Source organism: Haliotis asinina, chromosome 11 (genome assembly GCF_037392515.1).
Source record: "Haliotis asinina isolate JCU_RB_2024 chromosome 11, JCU_Hal_asi_v2, whole genome shotgun sequence".
In the NCBI taxonomy this organism is placed as follows: domain Eukaryota; kingdom Metazoa; phylum Mollusca; class Gastropoda; order Lepetellida; family Haliotidae; genus Haliotis; species Haliotis asinina.
The window spans coordinates 13610348-13633567 of NC_090290.1; the positions used below are offsets into that span (position 1 = coordinate 13610348).

The window sequence follows — 23220 nt, forward strand, 5'->3', positions numbered from 1 at the left end:
CTCCAATCAGTCACTCGCTTACTTTTTGACCTCTTTCATGCATTGATACTGGAACTTTATTCAATACACTGCTGAATAAAGTAGATACATAATCGTATTTGTATGAAACAGGTCCTTACTTGATTTATTGGTAGAACAGACTCAACAAGTTTACATGCGGGTGAGACACACATATTCAGTGAGGAAATTGAGCATGGCTCGACCAGCCTCATCCAGGACGTCAGTCTCAGCATTGACCCTGTTCAGTTCCTGGACTGCCTCAGGCATCGTCTGTGCAAGTTTTGCTGCTCTGTCAAAGAAGCCAGCTCTGGTGTGGAAGGTAATGAGACCAGCTGACACATAGGCAGCATGTAGAGACCTGTCGAACTGCCTGGGTTCCTGTCTGATAGCAGACAACACTAGGGCTTCGTTTAGTCGGGAAACGTCCTTATAACCACCTTGGACGAGCTCAGTGTAGAACAGAGACGTGTGTATGAACTCGTGAACTATTTGTTCTGCCATCAAGGGAACCGTCCAGTCGTCACGTGGATCCAACCATAATACACCCAAGGCAGAGTTGACCGTTCCACTTGTGTACTTTTCAGATTCGTCTTTGAAGAAGGCAATGCAGGAGACCATTTGAACCATTGCGCTATACAGCTCCTCGTGGGTGTTGTTGATTAAGTCCAGTGCTTTGTTGGCAAGCTGTCGTATCCTGTCCTCTTCCTCCTTAGTGTACAGATGTTTCCCTGCTCTAGTGTAGGCCTCAGCATCTGGTACAATGTTGATTCGCTTCAATCCGTCAACGACATCTTCGTCACCAAAGCTTAACACTATCTGGTTTCCTTTCACAGGGAGACGCATGCCCTGCACTTCTTGAAGTTCCCGGAAGAAATCCTCTTTTAAGGTCTCGTTAGTTTCAGAGGTAACTTTGTTCATCAAGCCATAAGCAGCCAGACGTTGGTTCATTACATTCATGTCATACCGGAAGGGCCAAAAGAGATTCATGAAAACTGGAGTCACCCCGAGCAGAGATATGTCTTCGTGATCAGCCGACATCGGCAGCTTGTGTGCTGCACTGCAACCATCAGGTGAAATGTTTAGAACATCGATGAATGACTGTAACGAAGATTCAATGTTGTCACTTAGCGCCTGTCGAAGACCCGAAGTTGCACGAAACCATGCCAAAATGGCGTTAGTATATTCCATGTTTCCATCACTGGATCCTTGTATTGGACGAGAGGACAACTGCTGCTCTCGCTGGGCAGACAGCAGTGGGCGAATGGTTCCTTCGTCCATTAAGTTTGCAAGCAACAAAGGTCCAGATGGGTTTCCATTATTTAACCATTCCTCTTTCAACTCCTCCTCTCGCTTGGCAGCCAGTAGTGGGCGGTCGGTTTCCTCGTATTTAAAGTTTGCAAGCAGTTGAGGCTCTGTTGGTTTTTCATTATTTAGCCATTCCTTAATTGACATTTGTTCTCGCTTGGCAGCCAGTAGTGGACGTTCTGTTTCCTCATATTTGAAGTTTGCCAACAACTGTGGCTCTGTTGGTTTAGCATTATTCAGCCACTCCTGCACAGATGCCTGTTCTCGCTTGGCAGCCAGTAGTGGGCGTTCTGTTTCCTCATATTTGAAGTTTCCCAACAGCTGAGGCTCTGTTGGCTTAGCATTATTCAGCCACTGTTGTGACAATTGTTCTCTCTTGGCAGCCAGTAATGGACGTTCTGTTTCCTCATATTTGAAGTTTGCAAGCAGTTGAGGCTCTGTTGGTTTAGCATTATTCAGCCACTCCTGCGACAACTGTTCTCTCTTGGCAGCCAGTAGTGGACGTTCTGTTTCCTCATATTTGAAGTTTGCAAGCAGTTGAGGCTCTGTTGGCTTAGCATTATTCAACCATTCTTGTGACAACTGTTCTCTCTTGGCAGCCAGTAGTGGACGTTCTGTTTCCTCATATTTGAAGTTTGCAAGCAGTTGAGGCTCGGTTGGATTAGCATTATTCAACCATTCTTGTGACAACTGTTCTCTCTTAGCAGCCAGTAGTGGACGTTCTGTTTCCTCATATTTGAAGTTTGCAAGCAGTTGAGGCTCGGTTGGCTTAGCATTATTCAGCCACTCCTGCGACAACTGTTCTCTCTTGGCAGCCAGTAGTGGACGTTCTGTTTCCTCGTATTTGAAGTTTGCAAGCAGTTGAGGCTCTGTTGGCTTAGCATTATTCAACCATTCTTGTGACAACTGTTCCCTCTTGGCAGCCAGTAGTGGACGTTCTGTTTCCTCATATTTGAAGTTTGCAAGCAGTTGAGGCTCGGTTGGTTTAGCATTATTCAACCATTCTTGTGACAACTGTTCTCTCTTGGCAGCCAGTAGTGGACGTTCTGTTTCCTCATATTTGAAGTTTGCAAGCAGTTGAGGCTCAGTTGGTTTAGCATTATTCAGCCACTCCTGCGACAACTGTTCTCTCTTGGCAGCCAGTAGTGGACGTTCTGTTTCCTCATATTTGAAGTTTGCAAGCAGTTGAGGCTCTGTTGGCTTAGCATTATTCAACCACTCTTGTGACAACTGTTCTCGCTTGGCAGCCAGTAGTGGACGTTCTGTTTCCTCATATTTGAAGTTTGCAAGCAGTTGAGGCTCTGTTGGCTTAGCATTATTCAACCATTCTTGTGACAACTGTTCCCTCTTGGCAGCCAGTAGTGGACGTTCTGTTTCCTCATATTTGAAGTTTGCAAGCAGTTGAGGCTCGGTTGGCTTAGCATTATTCAACCACTCCTGCGACAACTGTTCTCTCTTGGCAGCCAGTAGTGGACGTTCTGTTTCCTCATATTTGAAGTTTGCAAGCAGTTGAGGCTCTGTTGGCTTAGCATTATTCAACCATTCTTGTGACAACTGTTCCCTCTTGGCAGCCAGTAGTGGACGTTCTGTTTCCTCATATTTGAAGTTTGCAAGCAGTTGAGGCTCTGTTGGCTTAGCATTATTCAACCACTCTTGTGACAACTGTTCTCTCTTGGCAGCCAGTAGTGGACGTTCTGTTTCCTCATATTTGAAGTTTGCAAGCAGTTGAGGCTCGGTTGGCTTAGCATTATTCAACCATTCTTGTGACAACTGTTCTCTCTTAGCAGCCAGTAGTGGACGTTCTGTTTCCTCATATTTGAAGTTTGCAAGCAGTTGAGGCTCTGTTGGCTTAGCATTATTCAACCATTCTTGTGACAACTGTTCTCTCTTGGCAGCCAGTAGTGGACGTTCTGTTTCCTCATATTTGAAGTTTGCAAGCAGTTGAGGCTCGGTTGGCTTAGCATTATTCAACCATTCTTGTGACAACTGTTCTCTCTTAGCAGCCAGTAGTGGACGTTCTGTTTCCTCATATTTGAAGTTTGCAAGCAGTTGAGGCTCGGTTGGCTTAGCATTATTCAACCAGTCTTGTGACAACTGTTCTCTCTTGGCAGCCAGTAGTGGACGTTCTGTTTCCTCATATTTGAAGTTTGCAAGCAGTTGAGGCTCTGTTGGCTTAGCATTATTCAACCATTCTTGTGACAACTGTTCCCTCTTGGCAGCCAGTAGTGGACGTTCTGTTTCCTCATATTTGAAGTTTGCAAGCAGTTGAGGCTCTGTTGGCTTAGCATTATTCAACCACTCGTGTGACAACTGTTCTCGCTTGGCAGCCAGTAGTGGACGTTCTGTTTCCTCATATTTGAAGTTTGCAAGCAGTTGAGGCTCTGTTGGCTTAGCATTATTCAACCATTCTTGTGACAACTGTTCCCTCTTGGCAGCGAGTAGTGGACGTTCTGTTTCCTCATATTTGAAGTTTGCAAGCAGTTGAGGCTCTGTTGGTTTAGCATTATTCAACCACTCCTGCGACAACTGTTCTCTCTTAGCAGCCAGTAGTGGACGTTCTGTTTCCTCATATTTGAAGTTTGCAAGCAGTTGAGGCTCTGTTGGCTTTTCATTATTCAACCACTCCTGCACAGACAGCTGTTCTCTCTTGGCAGCCAGTAGTGGACGTTCTGTTTCCTCGTATTTAAAGTTTGCCAACAACTGGGGCTCTGTTGGTTTTTCATTATTCAACCACTCCTGCACAGACACCTGTTCTCTCTTGGCAGCCAGTAGTGGACGTTCTGTTTCCTCATATTTGAAGTTTGCCAACAACTGGGGCTCTGTTGGCTTTTCATTATTCAACCACTCCTGCACAGACAGCTGTTCTCTTTTGGCAGCCAGTAGTGGGCGTTCCGTTTCCTTGAAGTTTGCCAACAACTGGGGCTCTGTTGGCTTTTCATTATTTAACCACTCCTGTATTGAGAGCTGTTCTCTCTTGGCAGCAAGTAGTGGTTGGTCGGTTCCTTGGTTTCTGAAGTTTGCAAGTAGCTGAGGCTCTTTTGGTTTTCCGTTATTCAGCCACTGTTGTGTTGAGTCTGGTTCTTGTTTGGCGGTCAGTAATGGACGTTCAGTTCCTGAGTGTGCGTGGGGTGCATTATTTGACACATCTTCGCTTAACCATTTGCTTATCTTTAGCCTGTAAAACTCCTTGTCATAAACATTTTTGAAATTTCCAAGAGTATAACTCCTAAAATACCCTTTCATGTTGTGACGTAAAGTACTTTTGAAGTCATGTTTTGCTTGTTCCGAGAGAGTGCTAGTGATGAACGCTGGCAAACACACCAGGAACAGCAGTACTCTCAGTTCCATACCTATGGGAAGAAATATGTGTCTCAAATTACATACATTAAATATATGCAAATAAAGAATCACTTTCGTGTTATAAAAACACAACATGTTGGAACGATATAATTGCTGTTATAGACCCAGTTAGCAATATTCAAGCTATATGAAGGAGTTATGTAAATACGCAGTTGGAATACGCACGTCAGTGAGATGAACTTCCCGATCCCGTTAGTCGCGTCTTACGACAAGCAGGGATTACTGAAGACTAATTCTAACTCGGATCCTCACGGGACTTGTAACCACCTGTAAATAATAACAGCCTGACCAGACCCAACAACCTTGTGGAATGAACAAATGTAATAATACTAGTAATGTGAGGATGACATGGTGTAAACCTACGTCTCACAGTCCTCGAACAACATTATCTTCCCTACTGCCTTGCTCTCCCTGTAATGTAGTCTGTCTCACAGTCCTTGAACCACATTATCTTCCCTACTGCCTTGCCCTCCCTGCAATGTAGAATGTCTCACAGTCCTTGAACCACATTATCTTCCCTACTGCCTTGCCCTCCCTGCAATGTAATCTGTCTCACAGTCCTTGAACCACATTATCTTCCTTACTGCCCAGGCCTCCCTGCAATGTAGTCTGCCTCACAGTCCCTGAATCACATTATATTCCCTCCTACCTAGCCTTCCGTGCATTGTAGTCTGCCTCACTGCCATTGAGCCACATTATTTTCCCTTCTACCTAGCCATCCCTATATGAAGTCTCCCTCACAGTCCCTGAACCACATTATCTTCCCTTCTACCCAGCCCTCCCTGCAGTGTAGTCTGCCTCACAGTCCCTGAACCACATTATCTTTCCTCCGACATAGCCCTTTCCTCAGGTTTTCACTGGGGATCATTTTCAATTCAGAGTTGTGTATTTGTTATGATCAAAATTACTTGCATGTGTATTCAGAGATTAACCGTTAGGCAACAGGTGACGTAGGTGACTCAGGGACTCACATTCTCTTTACGATTGTTTGCTGACACATGCGGGTGTATCTTACCTCAAAAAGGGAGGTTGCGAGAACCGGGACTGTTTTTGTATAGATCCTTCCAAGAACTGCGTCCAAGGAATCTGGGTTACGAATGCGAAATATGTACATATCATGTCCCTTGTGACAGCAGGATTCTCTCAGGTTCAGCCTATCTCAGGAAGGATCTTCGTCTATCTATCAGGGGGTGTTCGCATATTCCACAGATGGTGTTCGTCTATCTCACAGAATAGATCACTCTGTCTCAAACATTTACAGAAATTATTTTAATTGGTTGCAAACCCATGTGGTGAACACTATAAGACTGTATCACCGAAACGCTTGCAAGGGTTAAGGATATAAGGATCAAACGTAGAGCTTTCAAACTCAACAGAAGAAATATTTTTAGAGGTATATATGTTTGTTGACAGTTACAAGTGAAAGTAAAATAGAAGTATTTCACAAACATACAAGGTATTTGGTGGTAAAGACAAATGAACTTACTTGTAGTAAGTGTGGTATGTTTACCAGGCGGTTTGAATGCAACCTCGAGGACACACAAACATATATATACTCTCAAAGTGGTGATAATGAGCAGTTCCTAACGCCCACTGATTAACAACAGGCAGATTCCCATACACACAATGACTTTTCAACTTTTTAATATCTAAACACTGTTACACATTATAAAACACTAGATAAGCATGTTGTGGTTATGAAACTACCAAGCACAATATACCCCGCTCTGTCACAGGTTCACTGTTGAAAGTTGTACTGCGCGATGTTTAAATAGTCCATCTTGCATATCGGTGTTTTTTCATGGTTAGTGTGCGTGGGGGGGGGGGGGGATTTGAAGGGCACGGTGTTATCATCACACTGGCGTTATGAAATAGCACATACGCCTCCCAACCACCATATCCACCAGTGAAGATGCAGGTCTTAGTAACCCATGCTTGTCTGACACAAAAAGCAACTAAGGAGGATCAGGGGGTCCTGTTCGCTGACTTGGTTGACACATTCACTGATGTTCATGGATTAGATAAGACTCGATCATTTACAGACCGTTGCCACATATCTCGAATAATTTTTAGTGCCGTGTTAAACAAAAACACACACAACCGACCAATGCACTGAATTCTGTCACCATACCCACCTTCCTACGACATTGACACCTATCTAATACAGTGTGACAGCTAGCGGTGTCTATATTCATCGTGAACATATATTTTTTTTAGCTGGCAAAATATGAAAGCAGGTTGCATCAGCAGGTAACAAATACTTTTTTTATATTTTTTATATATTTTAATGACATTTTAATTACAAACTTTATGGTCAATGTTCTTTCAATGTCGACGATCGAATGATTTTATGATTCCAATAAATCATATGAAGAAATTAACTGAATAGTGCCATTAACAGGTCATGTGACCTTTCCCGACCTATCAGCTCACAGAATGAGTGGTTTTCTTACCACACTCATGCGACATATCGTATACAAGTAATGGACAGCTTAAGGTGTTCATTTTGTGTAATATATACAGTGGAAGCTATGTAAACTGGCACTTGTCAGAGCTGAAGAAATAACCCGGTTTATACAGCGTGCCGGGTAGTAGAGCTGTCACGGTTACCTACGACGAGAACTGAACCAATTTTCTCACTCTTATATACATTTTTGTATCACATGGTTCTCTCAATTACTGTACACACTGACAATAAAACACAAAGATTTCATCTCACTTACTTAACATCATTCATGGGTGACAATCTTCACTAGTTACATGAACAAGTATACCAATGCTGAACAAAGATATGACAGCTTACACTGTATATATTACGTTAGTCAATCTGAACAAGGTTCTGGGTGTTGTCTTTCAGTTTAGAATATGTACATTGTTAACAGTAACTCTGATCGACACAGGTAATGATCGATTAAGACTTGAGGAACACAAAAGCCACAGTCAGAAGAACAACAAGAAACCATATCAGGTCTTCTTGGGAACAGGCTGGAGCTGCTTCCTACGGCAAATCCTGGTTTTGTCTAATAGCTTCGATTGCAAAAAGGTAGTTGTATGCTGAGTTCGAATCCCTGTATCCAGATGGTATGACCCTGTTTTGTATATTTGATTATTCATATTGTCTGCACTGGTTTATTCGGCTGAAAAAATAGAATTTTATAAGAAAAACAGTTTTTTCTTCTTTATGTGACACTATCATGTGTAGGTACCCAGTATGGTGATCTACCCTTCAGTTGTTGGCAATCTCTAGCCCATTTGTATATTGTAATGCCCTCAGTAATTAAACTCTTTTAGATATCATTACCAGTTTTAAATAAATGTCTGTGATATACCAGTGGTTTTGGCTGTTCTTCGTCAACAGTTTTCAGATTGTTTCAAGTATTATTGATATATATTATGGATTTTTTGTATTGTTCTCGTCACGATATGGCAGCGATATTGCCGATGTGACGATAAATATTAACTCACTCACTCACTATCATGTGTAGCATGTTTATTTTTAAAACTGAACCTGTGTTTTTACTGATATTATAATTACGATGCTAGAGACTGATATTACAGTCTCATTTAGGAGATAAACATCATGTGTTGGCCAATTTCCGGATGTTATTGAGTATTTGAAGCACGGGAATGCATTTGGAACCGACGGCGTCAGCCGGAGGTTTCAAATGAAATATTCCCGTGCTTCAAATACTCAATAACACCCGGAAAATGGCCAACACATGATGTTTATCGACATTGTAAACACAAAAGTAAATCAAAGGGGTTTTAGTGTCTGCACTCGTTTACATCGAATACGGACACAGCAGTGAAGTGTCATCAGCTGGCCGTTTCAGCTGGTTCTCATGCTAGCATCTGGAGTTGCTCATTTGTGACGTCATTCTAACTTTACGTCACAATATGATTTGAATGACGTCACCACTGTTGATGACACAACAAATCAATTGTTTACGCGTCAATACGCGGTGAATAGTCTTTGAGTTTCCGGGAATCTAATACCATTTAATCATGTTTTTCAACCAATCAGATTACAGAACACAGTAACTTTTGGTTTACAATATAACGTTATAAAATAAAACTCAGCATAATTAGTAAATAATGTGACGGACATTAGACAAAAACACCCACACCCACACGCACACAGATTGATTTTTTATAGTTATAGCTATGTCGAACGTTCATTTAAACTTTGTGTGCGTGGATGTACGTGCATGCGTGAGTCTTTTGTCAGAGCTCCGTCAGATTATTTACTAGTTGTACTGATTTTCACTCCTTTAAGTAGTGATAATGCTGCTGAATTGTCCACGTCATCGGTTGTTTCACCAAATTTTAACATAATAAGTGGCCCTAGCATGAGAAAGTAATCGGAGATTCGAACCAGGAACCTCCTGACCAGGCGTAGGATATCTTGTGTAAAAGGAAGGTCGCCCAAAATGATGACCCGCCAGCAGATAAGAGGATGGTGACTCAAGTGGGATCACCACACAAAAAGGTAACATCATAAGGTGTACTTAAACTACTAGTGACCTCAAACTCCAATCAGTCACTCGCTTTTTTTACCTCAAATACTCCGTCTTTCATGCATTGATACTGGAACTTTATTCAATACACTGCTGAATAAAGTAGATACATAATCTTATGTGTATGAAACAGGTCCTTCGTTCATTACGTTAATGCATCAAATAGTCACACACTTGCATTTATTGGTTGAGCAGAATCAACAAGATTACATGCGGGTGAGACACACATATTCAGTGAGGAAATTGAGCATGGCTCGACCAGCCTCATCCAGGACGTCAGTCTCAGCATTGACCCTGTTCAGTTCCTGGACTGCCTCAGGCATCGTCTGTGCAAGTTTTGCTGCTCTGTCAAAGAAGCCAGCTCTGGTGTGGAAAGTGATGAGACCAGCTGACACATAGGCAGCATGTAGAGACCTGTCGAACTGCCTGGGTTCATGTCTGATAGCAGACCACGCTAGGGCTTCGTTTAGTCGGGAAACGTCCTTATAACCACCTTGGACGAGCTCAGTGTAGAACAGAGACGTGTGTATGAACTCGTGAACTATTTGTTCTGCCATCAAGGGAACCGTCCAATCGTCCCGTGGGTCCAGCCATAATACACCCAAGGCAGAGTTGACCGTTCCACTTGTGTACTTTTCAGATTCGTCTTTGAAGAAGGCAGTGCAGGAGACCATTTGAACTATTGCGCTATACAGCTCCTCGTGGGTGTTGTTGATTAAGTCCAGTGCTTTGTTGGTCAGCTGTCGTATCCTGTCCTCTTCCTCCTTAGTGTACAGATGTTTCCCTGCTCTAGTGTAGGCCTCAGCATCTGGTACAATGTTGATTCGCTTCAATCCGTCAACGACATCTTCGTCCCCAAAGCTTAACACTATCTGGTTTCCTTTCACAGGAAGACGCATGCCCTGCACTTCTTGAAGTTCCCGGAAGAAATCCTCTTTTAGGGTTTCGTTAGTTTCAGAGGTAACTTTGTTCATCAAGCCATAAGCAGCCAGACGTTGGTTCATTACATTCATGTCAAACCGGAAGGGCCAAAAGAGATTCATGAAAACTGGAGTCACCCCGAGCAGAGATATGTCTTCGTGATCAGCCGACATCGGCAGCTTGTGTGCTGCACTGCAACCATCAGGAGAAATGTTTAGAACATCGATGAATGACTGTAACGAAGATTCAATGTTGTCACTTAGCGCCTGTCGAAGACCCGAAGTTGCACGAAACCATGCCAAAATGGCATTGGTATATTCTATGTTTCCATCACTGGATCCTTGTATTGGACGAGAGGACAACTGCTGCTCTCGCTGGGCAGACAGCAATGGGCGAATGCTTCCTTCGTCCATTAAGTTTGCAAGCAACAGAGGTCCAGATGGGTTTCCATTATTTAACCATTCCTCTTTCAACTCCTCCTCTCGCTTGGCAGCCAGTAACGGGCGCTCGGTTTCCTCGTATTTAAAGTTTGCAAGCAGCTGGGGCTCTCTTGGTTTTTCATTATTCAACCATTCCTTAATTGACATTTGTTCTCTCGTTGGACGTGGACGTTCCGTTTCCTCATATTTGAAGTTTGCCAACAACTGGGGCTCCGTTCGCTTAGCATTATTCAACCAGTCTTGTGACAGGTGTTCTCTCTTGGTACCCAGTAGTGGACGTTCTGTTTCCTCGTATTTAAAGTTTGCAAGCAGTTGGGGCTCTGTTGGCTTAGCAGTATTCAACCATTCTTGTGACAGGTGTTCTCTCTTGGTACCCAGTAGTGGACGTTCCATTTCCTCGTATTTGAAGTTTGCAAGCAGTTGAGGCTCTGTTGGCTTAGCAGTATTCAACCATTCTTGTGACAGGTGTTCTCTCTTGGTACCTAGTAGTGGACGTTCCATTTCCTCGTATTTGAAGTTTGCAAGCAGTTGAGGCTCTGTTGGCTTAGCAGTATTCAACCATTCTTGTGACAGGTGTTCTCTCTTGGTACCCAGTAGTGGACGTTCCATTTCCTCGTATTTGAAGTTTGCAAGCAGTTGGGGCTCTGTTGGCTTAGCATTATTCAACCATTCTTGTGACAGGTGTTCTCTCTTGGTACCCAGTAGTGGACGTTCCATTTCTTCGTATTTGAAGTTTGCAAGCAGTTGAGGCTCTGTTGGCTTAGCATTATTCAACCATTCTTGTGACAGGTGTTCTCTCTTGGTGCCCAGTAGTGGACGTTCCATTTCCTCGTATTTGAAGTTTCCAAGCAGTTGAGGCTCTGTTGGCTTAGCAGTATTCAACCATTCTTGTGACAGGTGTTCTCTCTTGGTACCCAGTAGTGGACGTTCTGTTTCCTCATATTTGAAGTTTGCAAGCAGTTGAGGCTCTGTTGGCTTAGCATTATTCAACCATTCTTGTGACAACTGTTCTCTCTTGGTACCCAGTAGCGGACGTTCTATTTCCTCGTATTTGAAGTTTGCAAGCAGTTGGGGCTCTGTTGGTTTAGCATTATTCAACCATTCTTGTGACAGGTGTTCTCTCTTGGTACCCAGTAGTGGACGTTCCATTTCCTCGTATTTGAAGTTTGCAAGCAGTTGAGGCTCTGTTGGCTTAGCATTATTCAACCATTCTTGTGACAGGTGTTCTCTCTTGGTACCCAGTAGCGGACGTTCCATTTCCTCGTATTTAAAGTTTGCAAGCAGTTGGGGCTCTGTTGGTTTAGCATTATTCAACCATTCTTGTGACAGGTGTTCTCTCTTGGTACCCAGTAGTGGACGTTCCATTTCCTCGTATTTGAAGTTTGCAAGCAGTTGAGGCTCTGTTGGCTTAGCATTATTCAACCATTCTTGTGACAGGTGTTCTCTCTTGGTACCCAGTAGCGGACGTTCCATTTCCTCGTATTTAAAGTTTGCAAGCAGTTGGGGCTCTGTTGGTTTAGCATTATTCAACCATTCTTGTGACAGGTGTTCTCTCTTGGTACCCAGTAGTGGACGTTCCATTTCCTCGTATTTGAAGTTTGCAAGCAGTTGAGGCTCTGTTGGCTTAGCATTATTCAACCATTCTTGTGACAGGTGTTCTCTCTTGGTACCCAGTAGCGGACGTTCCATTTCCTCGTATTTAAAGTTTGCAAGCAGTTGGGGCTCTGTTGGTTTAGCATTATTCAACCATTCTTGTGACAGGTGTTCTCTCTTGGTACCCAGTAGTGGACGTTCCATTTCCTCGTATTTGAAGTTTGCAAGCAGTTGAGGCTCTGTTGGCTTGGCATTATTCAACCATTCTTGTGACAGGTGTTCTCTCTTGGTACCCAGTAGTGGACGTTCCATTTCCTCGTATTTGAAGTTTGCAAGCAGTTGAGGCTCTGTTGGCTTAGCATTATTCAGCCACTCTTGGGACAGGTGTTCTCTCTTGGTACCCAGTAGTGGACGTTCCATTTCCTCGTATTTGAAGTTTGCAAGCAGTTGAGGCTCTGTTGGCTTAGCATTATTCAGCCACTCTTGGGACAGGTGTTCTCTCTTGGTACCCAGTAGTGGACGTTCCATTTCCTCGTATTTGAAGTTTGCAAGCAGTTGAGGCTCTGTTGGCTTAGCATTATTCAGCCACTCTTGGGACAGGTGTTCTCTCTTGGTACCCAGTAGTGGACGTTCCATTTCCTCGTATTTGAAGTTTGCAAGGAGTTGAGGCTCTGTTGGCTTTTCATTATTCAACCACTCCTGCACAGACACCTGTTCTCTCTTGGCAGCCAGTAGTGGACGTTCCGTTTCCTTGAAGTTTGCCAACAACTGGGGCTCTGTTGGCTTTTCATTATTTAACCACTCCTGTATTGAGAGCTGTTCTCTCTTGGTAGCAAGTAGTGGTTGATCGGTTCCTTGGTGTCTGAAATTTGCAAGTAGCTGAGGCTCTTTTGGTTTTCCGTTATTCAACCACTGTTGTGTTGAGTCTGGTTCTTGTTTGGCGGCCAGTAATGGACGTTCAGTTTCTGAGTGTGCGTAGGGTGCATTATTTGACACATCTTCACTTAACCATTTGCTTATCTTTAGCCTGTAAAACTCCTTGTTATAAACATTTTTGAAATTTCCAAGAGTATAACTCCTAAAATACCCTTTCATGTTGTGACGTAAAGTACTTTTGAAGTCATGTGTTGCTTGTTCCGAGAGACTGCTAGTGATGAACGCTGGCAAACACACCAGGGACAGTAGTACTCTCATTTCCATACCTATAGGAAGAAATATGTGTCTCAAATTACAAACACTAAATATATAACCAATCACTTTCGTATTATAAAACATACGTCGTGTTGGAACGATATTACTTGTTGTTATAGACCCAGTCAGCAATTATTCAAGGTATATGAAGGAGTTATGTAAATAATCTATTGACCAACAACACAAGCATCAAGACACGCAGTTGGGATACGATGACATTTGTCAAGCACGTCAGTGAGATGAACCTCCCGATTCCGTTAGTCGCGTCTTACGACAAGCAGGGATTACTGAAGACTAATTCTAACTCGGGTCCTCACGGGTCTTGTAACCACCTGTAAACAATGACAGCCTGACCAGACCCAACAACCTTGTGGAATAAACAAATGTAATAATACTAGAGATGTGAGGATGACATGGTGTAAACCTCCGTCTCACAGTCCTTGAACAACATTATCTTCCCTACAGCCTTGGTCTCCCTGCAATGTAGTCTGTCTCACAGTCCCTGAACCACATTATCTTCGCTTCTACCCACCCCTCCCTGCAATGTAGTCTGTCTCACAGTCCCTGAACCACATTATTTTCCCTTCTGCCTAGCCCTCCTTACAATGTAGTCTGTCTCACAGTCAATGAACCACGTTTTCTTTCCTCCTACATAGCCCTCCCTACAAAGGCGAAATGCCTAAAAAACAAGTCTAGATTTCCCCAACTTTTCACTGGGATCATTTTCAATTCAGATTCGTGTATCTGTTATGATCAAAATTATTTGCATGTCTGTTCAGAGATTAACCGTTAGGCAACAGGTGACGTAGAGCTAATGTGAAACTCTCACAATTCATTTAGAAATGATGTAGGATGGAGATGTGAGTCGACAAAATATATTGCTTCCTGCATTACAAAGGGATAACTACGCGCAATCAAAGAACACTGGGAAACACGTGACGTCACACGTCCACTATACAATACTATGTTCAGTCGTCTCGTGTTTGTGACCAATTGACCAGCCTTTGCAAGTGTTTGTGATGGATGGCAGCTGTGGGGCAGTCTACGCTCGCATTTCTGCGTTTTGATAGTGAATCAAGCGCAAGCACATGATGTAGACGGAACAATGGCATCACCGGACTATGGAAGCGGTTGTATGACGATACAAAGGACCATTGCCCCAACTACGTCGTGACGTTTACATGATGAGAGTCGACGGAAGTTAAGGTTTATGCCAATAGAGCCTTAATATAATCATTAGTGAAGCACTACAACATGCAACCATAGACTCCAGTCAACGATATGGCTGAAATATTGCCGATGTGACGTTAAATATCAGCTGAACTCACTCACTCACTCACTCACTCAGTCAAATTTCTATGGAAACGGCGTTTAGTGTCAAAAACGGTGAAGTAATCACGTAAAAGAAGAGTGGCAAAATTGCCAAAACTCTGCGATTCACATTCCATTTACGATTGTTTGCTAACGCATACGGGTGTATCTTACCTCAAAAAGGGAGGTGGCGAGAACCGGGACTGTTTTTGTATAGATCCTGCGTCCAAGGAATCTGGGTTACGAATGCAAAATATGTACATATTATGTCCCTTGTGACAGCAGGATTCTCTCGGGTTCAGCCAATCTCAGGGAAGGGTGTTCGTCTATTTCACAGAAGAGATCACTCTGTCTCAAACATCTACAGAAATTATCATTGGGTGCAAACCCATGTGGTGAACAATATATGATTATCACTGAAACCCTTGCAAGTTACACATTGATGTTAAGGATCAAACGTAGAGCTTTCAAACTCAACAGAAGAAATATTTTTAGAGGTATATATGTTTGTTGACAGTTACAAGTGAAAGTAAACTAGAAGTATTTCACAAACAAACAAGGTATTTGGTGGTAAAGACAAATGAACTTACTTGTAGTTAGTGTGGTATGTTTACCAGGCGGTTTGAATGCAACCTCGAGGACACACAAATATATATACGCTCTCAAAGTGGTGATAATGAACAGTTCCTAACGCCCACTGATTAACAACATGCACATTCCCATGCACAAAATTACTTTTCAACTTTTTAATATCTAAACACTGTTGCACACTGTAAAACACTAGATAAGCATGTTGTGGTTATGAAACTACCAAGCATGACATACCCCGCTCTGTCACAGGTTCACTGGATGAAAGTTGTACTGCGCGATGTTTAAACAGTCCGTCTTGCAAATCAGTGTTTTCAGGGTTAGTGTGCGTGCGTGCGTCCGTCCGTGCGTGCGTGCGTGTGTCCGTGCGAAATTCTTCTTCAATAACATTTTTGTCATTCAATTTACAAAATAAGGTAAAATTGTTATTTGCTACATTTATTCAGAACCCGGGGTAGTAATCACTTCGTCGTATCTGGATATATAGAAGATACTGAACGACCTCCCGTGTAGTACATAGAGGATACCAAACGACCTTCCGTGTGATACATAGAGGATTCTAAACAACCTTCCGTGTAATACATAGAGGACACTAAACGACCTTCCGTGTAATACATAGAGGATTCTAAACGACCTTCTGTGTAATACATAGAGGATTCTAAACGACCTTCCGTGTAATACATAGAGGATACCAAACGACCTTCCGTGTGATACATAGAGGATACCAAACGACCTTCCGTGTAATACATAGAGGATACTAAACGACCTTCCGTGTAATACATAGAGGATACTAAACGACCTTCCGTGTAATACATAGAGGATACTAAACGACCTTCCGTGTAATACATAGAGGATACTAAACGACCTTCCGTGTGATACATAGAGGATACTAAACGACCTTCCGTGTGATACATAGAGGATACTAAATGACCTTCCGTGTAATACATAGAGGATACTAAACGACCTTCCGTGTAGTACATAGAGGATACTAAACGACCCTCCGTGTAGTACATAGAGGATACTAAACGACCTTCCGTGTGATACACAGAGGATACTAAACGACCTTCCGTGTGATACATAGAGGATGCTAAACGACCTTCCGTGTGATACATAGAGGATACTAAACGACCTTCCGTGTGATACATAGAGGATACTAAACGACCTTCCGTGTAATACATAGAGGATACTAAACGACCTTCCGTGTGATACACAGAGGATACCAAACGACCTTCCGTGTGATACATAGAGGATACTAAACGACCTTCCGTGTGATACATAGAGGATTCTAAACGACCTTCCCTGTGATACACAGAGGATACTAAACGACCTTCCGTGTGATACACAGAGGATACCAAACGACCTTCCGTGTAATACATAGAGGATACTAAACGACCTTCCATGTGATACATAGAGGATACCAAACGACCTTTCGTGTAGTACATAGAGGATACTAAACGACCTTCCGTGTGATACATAGAGGATACCAAACGACCTTCCGTGTGATACATAGAGGATACTAAACGACCTTCCGTGTGATACATAGAGGATACTAAACGACCTTCCGTGTAGTACATAGATGATACTAAACGACCTTCCGTGCAATACATAGAGGATACTTAACGACCTTCCGTGTAATACCATTTTTATTAAACGAGTTAATGATTTGGTATCAAACGAGCGAAAGCGAAATTTATGGTACAATTGTTATGGTTGGCACAGGCAGGAAAGTGCATAATGGCACAGGCAAAAGTGACGAATGTAAGCCAGATATATGGTCAATAATGAACCCAAGTTCAATCGAGCCGTACATGACATGAATGTCGCTTTCTGATTGGCTAAGTGCTATTCTATTATTTTCAATGTATCCCGCTTACAGGCGATGTATTATTTTCAATGTACACCGTTGGGTATTCCGAACTCTTCTGGTGCTTCATGGTACTACTCCTTTTTCTCGAATAACATTGAATCTTGCATGAAGCACGGAAATTATCGATGTTTTGCGATTGAAAATCGATGGAAGGGAGATAACTCTAAATCTGTTTACCTTGTGTCGTCTGCAAAATGGCGATTCGCACCTTGTGTCGTAGTCTAATTATGTGGCTGTCATGTAGTCATAAGAGGCAGCGGTCCCCTCCACACCTGGGGATTCATTCAGTGCATCCATCCACACATCCTGGGCTTGATCCACAGGTAGGAGGGGAAGAGAAGCAGCTCGTCGGGCATGAGTGTTGAAGGCTGGGTTGTTCTTGTAGTCGTTGACAAGACCTTTCTCTGAAATATGTCGCCACACCGCTCACGTGAAATGAATAATGCAGCGTAAGGTGTTAATATACCTGTGTGTCCTCGGGATAGGTGGCAGAACTTTAGCACGCTGACGATAGAGGCCAGAGCGAACACTGTAGAAGGAATCAACAGTAGCAGCAGCATCTGCACCAAGTACCTCTTCATTGTAGATCTGTTGGACGGGCTGTATCTCATCTTCGACACGTTTTCTCAGTCTGGTCAGGTTGTGCTCTGTGACAGAAGATATTTGGTCGCCTATGGCACTGCAGTTCCCCTTTGCATCTGTCTATGACGTACTTCCAGTGTGTGACTGCTTGTCTCACAACATCCAGACGATACTTGTGTCCGTTATGTAGAACCTGTCTTCCTCCTCTCTACGACACTATGAACTCTGTCCTCTGTAGGTTAGCCAGTGCGACCATCGATGCTTGACAATAACTCCAGTTTTAAGGGTTAAGTTTGTTTAAAGGAAACTAAACCTATCAGTAGCAGAGAAGTTTGCATACCATGATAATTTAATCCGTTTCATTTTGTTTGATCCCAGGTGTGACTTCATATTGAACAGACCTATATTCTTCCTACCCCACTAAATATTCTTATAACAACAGTCAATCAAGATCACTATAGCCCCGGCCAGAGTAGGGTGCATGTTTTCATCCTAATCAGCCAGCTTTGTTTTTGTTGGCGAATGGAGACGTAGGCGAATAGAGATGTAGGCGATTGGAGACTAAACCAGCTGGTTATTAATGACTGGCGATGTGGACACCTGATCTTCGCTAACCGGGGCTTACTCCGTGTTCCAAAGCTGACCTAATCAGAATGCATTTAGAACTAACTGCTGGATTGTTGTTCACCAGCAGCACACTCGAGGTAGCAAGCGCACAGTTCTATTTTGAATTTCTCCTTAAGTGCCAAATGTTGTACATTGTTTATGTTCAGATTCAACAGAGGTTCATTATATTGTGTTTTATCACCATGTGGTGCAAGGATTTGGAGTAAGGAGTGAACAGCGACGGTAATCAACCATAGTTCACATAACATATGGCGGAGTGATAATCATATACTACAAGGCAAAAGAAAGTTTTCACATTTAAATTGATTGTATAAAAAATATTTAAAAATGATGGTACGTTCGCCCAAATGCACCATGGCTCCCGTTAACAACGTAGCTGAAATCTTCGTAGGAATCGTGCATTTTTGAAACTCATTGGTCCAAACGCACGTGCATGATTGTATACTTGCTTATATACCAGCCTACCGCCCCTTCCGTCCAATTGCCTGGACCCGTCTACACCGTCAACCGATGGCTGCATGAACGGTGTCAGCTAAATGGGTACGGTGACTGTGCTGACCGTATCAAGATTGGCAGCTAAATTGGTATGGTGAGGGCGTTGAGAGTATCAAGGCTGTCAGCTAATTGGGTACGGCGAGTGTATAGAGCGTATCAAGGCTGTCGGCTAAATGGGTACAGTGAGTGTGTAGAACATATCAAGACTGTCAGCTAAATGGGTACAGTGAGTGTGTAGAACGTATCAATGCTGTCAGCTAAATGGGTAGTGCGAATGTGTCGACCATATCAAGACTGTCTGTAAGTGAGTATGATGAGTGTGTAGAGCGTATCAAGGCTGTCGGTTAAATGGATACAGTGCGTGTGTAGAACGTATCAAGATTGTCAGCTAAAAGGGTACAGTGAGTGTGTCGAGCGTATCATTGCTGTCAGCTAAACTGGTGTGGCGGGTGTGTCGAGCATATCAAGACTGTCAGCTAAATGAATATGATGAGTGTGTAGAGCGTATCAAGGCTGTCAGCTAAATGGGTATGTCGAATGTGTCGAGCATATACCAACTAAATTCGTATGGCGAATGTGTCGAGGATATCAATGCTGTCAGCTAAATGGGTACAGTGAGTGTGTTGAGAGCACCAAGGCTGTCGGCTACAGGGTACAGTGAGTGTGTAGAACGTATCAAGGCTGTCAGCTAAATGGGTATGATGAGTGTGTAGAACGTATCAAGGCTGTCGGCTTAAGGGTACAGTGAGTGTGTAGAACGTATCAAGGCTGTCAGCTAGATGGGTATGATGAGTGTGTAGAACGTATCAAGGCTGTCGACTAAACTGGTATGGTGAATGTGTTGACCGTATCAAGGCTGTCAGCTAGATGGGTACGGCGAGTTTATAAAGCGTATCAAGGCTGTCGGCTAAATGGGTACAGTGAGTGTGTAGAACATATCAAGACTGTCAGCTAAATGGGTACAGTGAGTGTGTAGAACGTATCAATGCTGTCAGCTAAATGGGTAGTGCGAATGTGTCGACCATATCAAGACTGTCTGTAAGTGAGTATGATGAGTGTGTAGAGCGTATCAAGGCTGTCGGTTAAATGGATACAGTGCGTGTGTAGAACGTATCAAGATTGTCAGCTAAAAGGGTACAGTGAGTGTGTCGAGCGTATCATTGCTGTCAGCTAAACTGGTGTGGCGGGTGTGTCGAGCATATCAAGACTGTCAGCTAAATGAATATGATGAGTGTGTAGAGCGTATCAAGGCTGTCAGCTAAATGGGTATGTCGAATGTGTCGAGCATATACCAACTAAATTCGTATGGCGAATGTGTCGAGGATATCAATGCTGTCAGCTAAATGGGTACAGTGAGTGTGTTGAGAGCACCAAGGCTGTCGGCTACAGGGTACAGTGAGTGTGTAGAACGTATCAAGGCTGTCAGCTAAATGGGTATGATGAGTGTGTAGAACGTATCAAGGCTGTCGGCTTAAGGGTACAGTGAGTGTGTAGAACGTATCAAGGCTGTCAGCTAGATGGGTATGATGAGTGTGTAGAACGTATCAAGGCTGTCGACTAAACTGGTATGGTGAATGTGTTGACCGTATCAAGGCTGTCAGCTAGATGGGTACGGCGAGTTTATAAAGCGTATCAAGGCTGTCAGCTAAATGGGTACAGTGAGTGTGTAGAGCATATCAAGGCTGTCAGCTAAATGGGTACAGTGAGTGTGTAGAGCATATCAAGGCTGTCAGCTAAATGGGTACAGTGAGTGTGTAGAGCGTATCAAGGCTGTCAGCTAAATGGGTACAGTGAGTGTGTAGAGCGTATCAAGGCTGTCGACTAAACTGGTATGGTGAATGTGTTGACCGTATCAAGGCTGTCAGCTAGATGGGTACGGCGAGTTTATAAAGCGTACCAAGGCTGTCAGCTAAATGGGTACGGCAATTTTTTGTGTGTAGAGCGTATCAAGGCTGTCGGCTTAAGGGTACAATGAGTGTGTAGAACGTATCAAGGCTGTCAGCCAAATGGGTATGACGAGTGTGTAGAACGTATCAAGGATGTCAGCTAAATAGGTACGGCAATTTTTACGTGTGTATAGCATATCAAGGCTGTCGGCTTAAGGGTGCAATGAGTGTGTAGAACGTATCAAGGCTGTCAGCTAAATGGGTATGATGAGTGTGTAGAACGTATCAAAGCTGTCGACTAAACTGGTATAGTGAATGTGTAGACCGTATCAAGGCTGTCAGCTAAATAGGTACGGCAATTTTTACGTGTGTAGAGCGTATCAAGGCTGTCGGCTTAAGGGTACAATGAGTGTGTAGAACGTATCAAGGCTGTCGACTAAACTGGTATGGTGAATATGTTGACTGTATCAAGGCTGTCAGCTAAATAGGTACGGCAATTTTTACGTGTGTATAGCGTATCAAGGCTGTGGGCTAAAGGGTACAGTGAGTGTGTAGAACGTATCAAGGCTGTCAGCTAAATGGGTATGACGAGTGTGTAGAACGTATCAAGGCTGTCAGCTAAATAGGTACGGCAGTTTTTACGTGTGTAGAGCGTATCAAGGCTGTCGGCTTAAGGGTACAGTGAGTGTGTAGGACGTATCAAGGCTGTCAGCTAAATGGGTATGATGAGTGTGTAGAACGTATCAAGGCTGTCAGCTAAATAGGTATGACGAGTGTGTAGAACGTATCAAGGCTGTCAGCTAAATAGGTACGGCAATTTTTACGTGTGTAGAGCGTATCAAGGCTGTCAGCTAAATGGGTACAGTGAGTGTGTAGAGCATATCAAGGCTGTCAGCTAAATGGGTACAGTGAGTGTGTAGAGCGTATCAAGGCTGTCAGCTAAATGGGTACAGTGAGTGTGTAGAGCGTATCAAGGCTGTCGACTAAACTGGTTTGGTGAATGTGTTGACCGTATCAAGGCTGTCAGCTAAATGGTTATGAGTGTGTAGAGCGTATCAAGGCTGTCAACTAAATGAGTGTGATGAGTGTGTAGAGCGTATCAAAGCTGTCAGTAGTTTCATATGCACAACCTGAAGCAAATATATCCAGGAAAGTTCACTCCAGTCTAGAAAATATGGCAAGACTAGATATCCACAGCTTCAGAAAATAAAGACAGTCTGAAGGATCCTTTTGATTATATTTTGTATTTTTACAATGAGTGAGTGAGTTTAGTTTTACGCCGCACTCAGTAACATTCCAGCTATATGGCAGCGGTCTGTAAATAATCGAGTCTGGGCCAGACAATCCAGTGATCAACAACATGAGCATCGATGTGGGCCACTCGGAACCGATGTTATGTGTTAACCAAATCAGCGAGTCTGACTACCCGATCATGTTAGTCACCTCTTACGACAAGCACAGTCAACTTTTATGGCAAGCATGGATTGCTGAAGGTCTGTTCTACCCCGTGACCTTCACGGGTCTTTTTGACTATGACCGTTCTTCTATAAAATATGTTCATTTCAGAGATTAGTTGTTAGTCGAGGCTGCCAGTCGAAATGGTACGAAAGTCGCGAAGGACATTTCGTGTGAATATCTCATTTTTGATTGGTTTAATTTAGAAGTTTACTATTTAATGGAATCTACAAGCGCGGGTTTTAACGCACACTAACTCGGCACGATAATTCTGTATCTGTGACTAGAACACTAACCCTAGGTTAATTCTGACACACCTCCAGGTGCAATATACGGACCTTACATACAGCAAGTCGCAACTGAAATGACTTGATAAGCAGATTGGAGCTAGTTCATAAAGAAATCTGTTTGTGGAACAGTTTAGCACCTGCCATTCTACCCATGAAGATAAGTGACGTTTCATTTAACAGGAGACTGAACAATGTCAACTCATACACCCCCGTCTCGTTTTGTCGGGTGATTCACTCACTGGTTGATTGGGGACGGCACATGCTTATACTGACCACTTCAGTATTGGGGCTCCTTTCAGTTAAACAACATTAACTAAGGTTAACCTTAACTCCCATTTTTAACACTGCGTTATGGCTACCTTCGTGACTTACGACCGCCTTAATGCTTTGTGAAAGGAGGCCTTGGTCAGAATGTCGAGACTCTGGCAGACTGAACCTCAGAGTGAGTGAGTTTTGTTTTATGCCGCTTTTAGCAATATTCCTGCAATATCACGACGAGGGACATGTAGGGAAGCGAACACGGGTCTTCGACGTGGCGAGCGAACGCTTAACCACTAGGCTACCCCACCGCCCCTCATGGACCCCAGGAGACAGTGAACACGGATCGATACCCATCAGTGATGGAAGCAAGGGTTGTTGATATGAGGATGTGTTTCAGGTTTGAAAATAATGAAATAAGTTAATTCTAAGTTTTACTCTTTTTTGGTGCTAGCGCCTTAAACAGAAATCTGCCGAATATATGAGGCAAGATCGGGTCTGACTCGCACAATCCGGTGATTCACTTATAACCAT

General features: G+C 43.3%; 2 protein-coding genes across 7 annotated transcripts; both read right to left on the reverse strand.

The window, feature by feature from the left end:
* Positions 1–13: 13 nt before the first annotated feature.
* Positions 14–6220, reverse strand: LOC137255647 (uncharacterized). Of its 6 annotated transcripts, none has more exons than XM_067793115.1 (4): positions 6152–6190; positions 5681–5751; positions 4831–4932; positions 25–4655 (listed from the first exon to the last, which is right to left on the reverse strand). In XM_067793115.1, exon 4 carries the CDS (start codon positions 4651–4653, stop codon positions 151–153), a length of 4503 nt encoding a protein of 1500 aa, XP_067649216.1. In that variant the 5' UTR covers positions 4654–4655; positions 4831–4932; positions 5681–5751; positions 6152–6190; the 3' UTR covers positions 25–150. The 6 variants fall into 6 exon arrangements, with proteins under 6 accessions (XP_067649215.1, XP_067649216.1, XP_067649219.1 ...); XM_067793118.1 differs by having other exon boundaries at positions 5681–5907; positions 6152–6189; XM_067793119.1 differs by having other exon boundaries at positions 5681–5805; positions 6152–6185.
* A 3022-nt stretch (positions 6221–9242) lies between these two features.
* On the reverse strand, positions 9243–15320 carry LOC137255489 (uncharacterized). Its single transcript, XM_067792924.1, has 3 exons — positions 15229–15320; positions 14813–14873; positions 9243–13338 (listed from the first exon to the last, which is right to left on the reverse strand). Exon 3 carries the CDS (start codon positions 13334–13336, stop codon positions 9389–9391), a length of 3948 nt encoding a protein of 1315 aa, XP_067649025.1. The 5' UTR covers positions 13337–13338; positions 14813–14873; positions 15229–15320; the 3' UTR covers positions 9243–9388.
* Positions 15321–23220: the final 7900 nt, after the last annotated feature.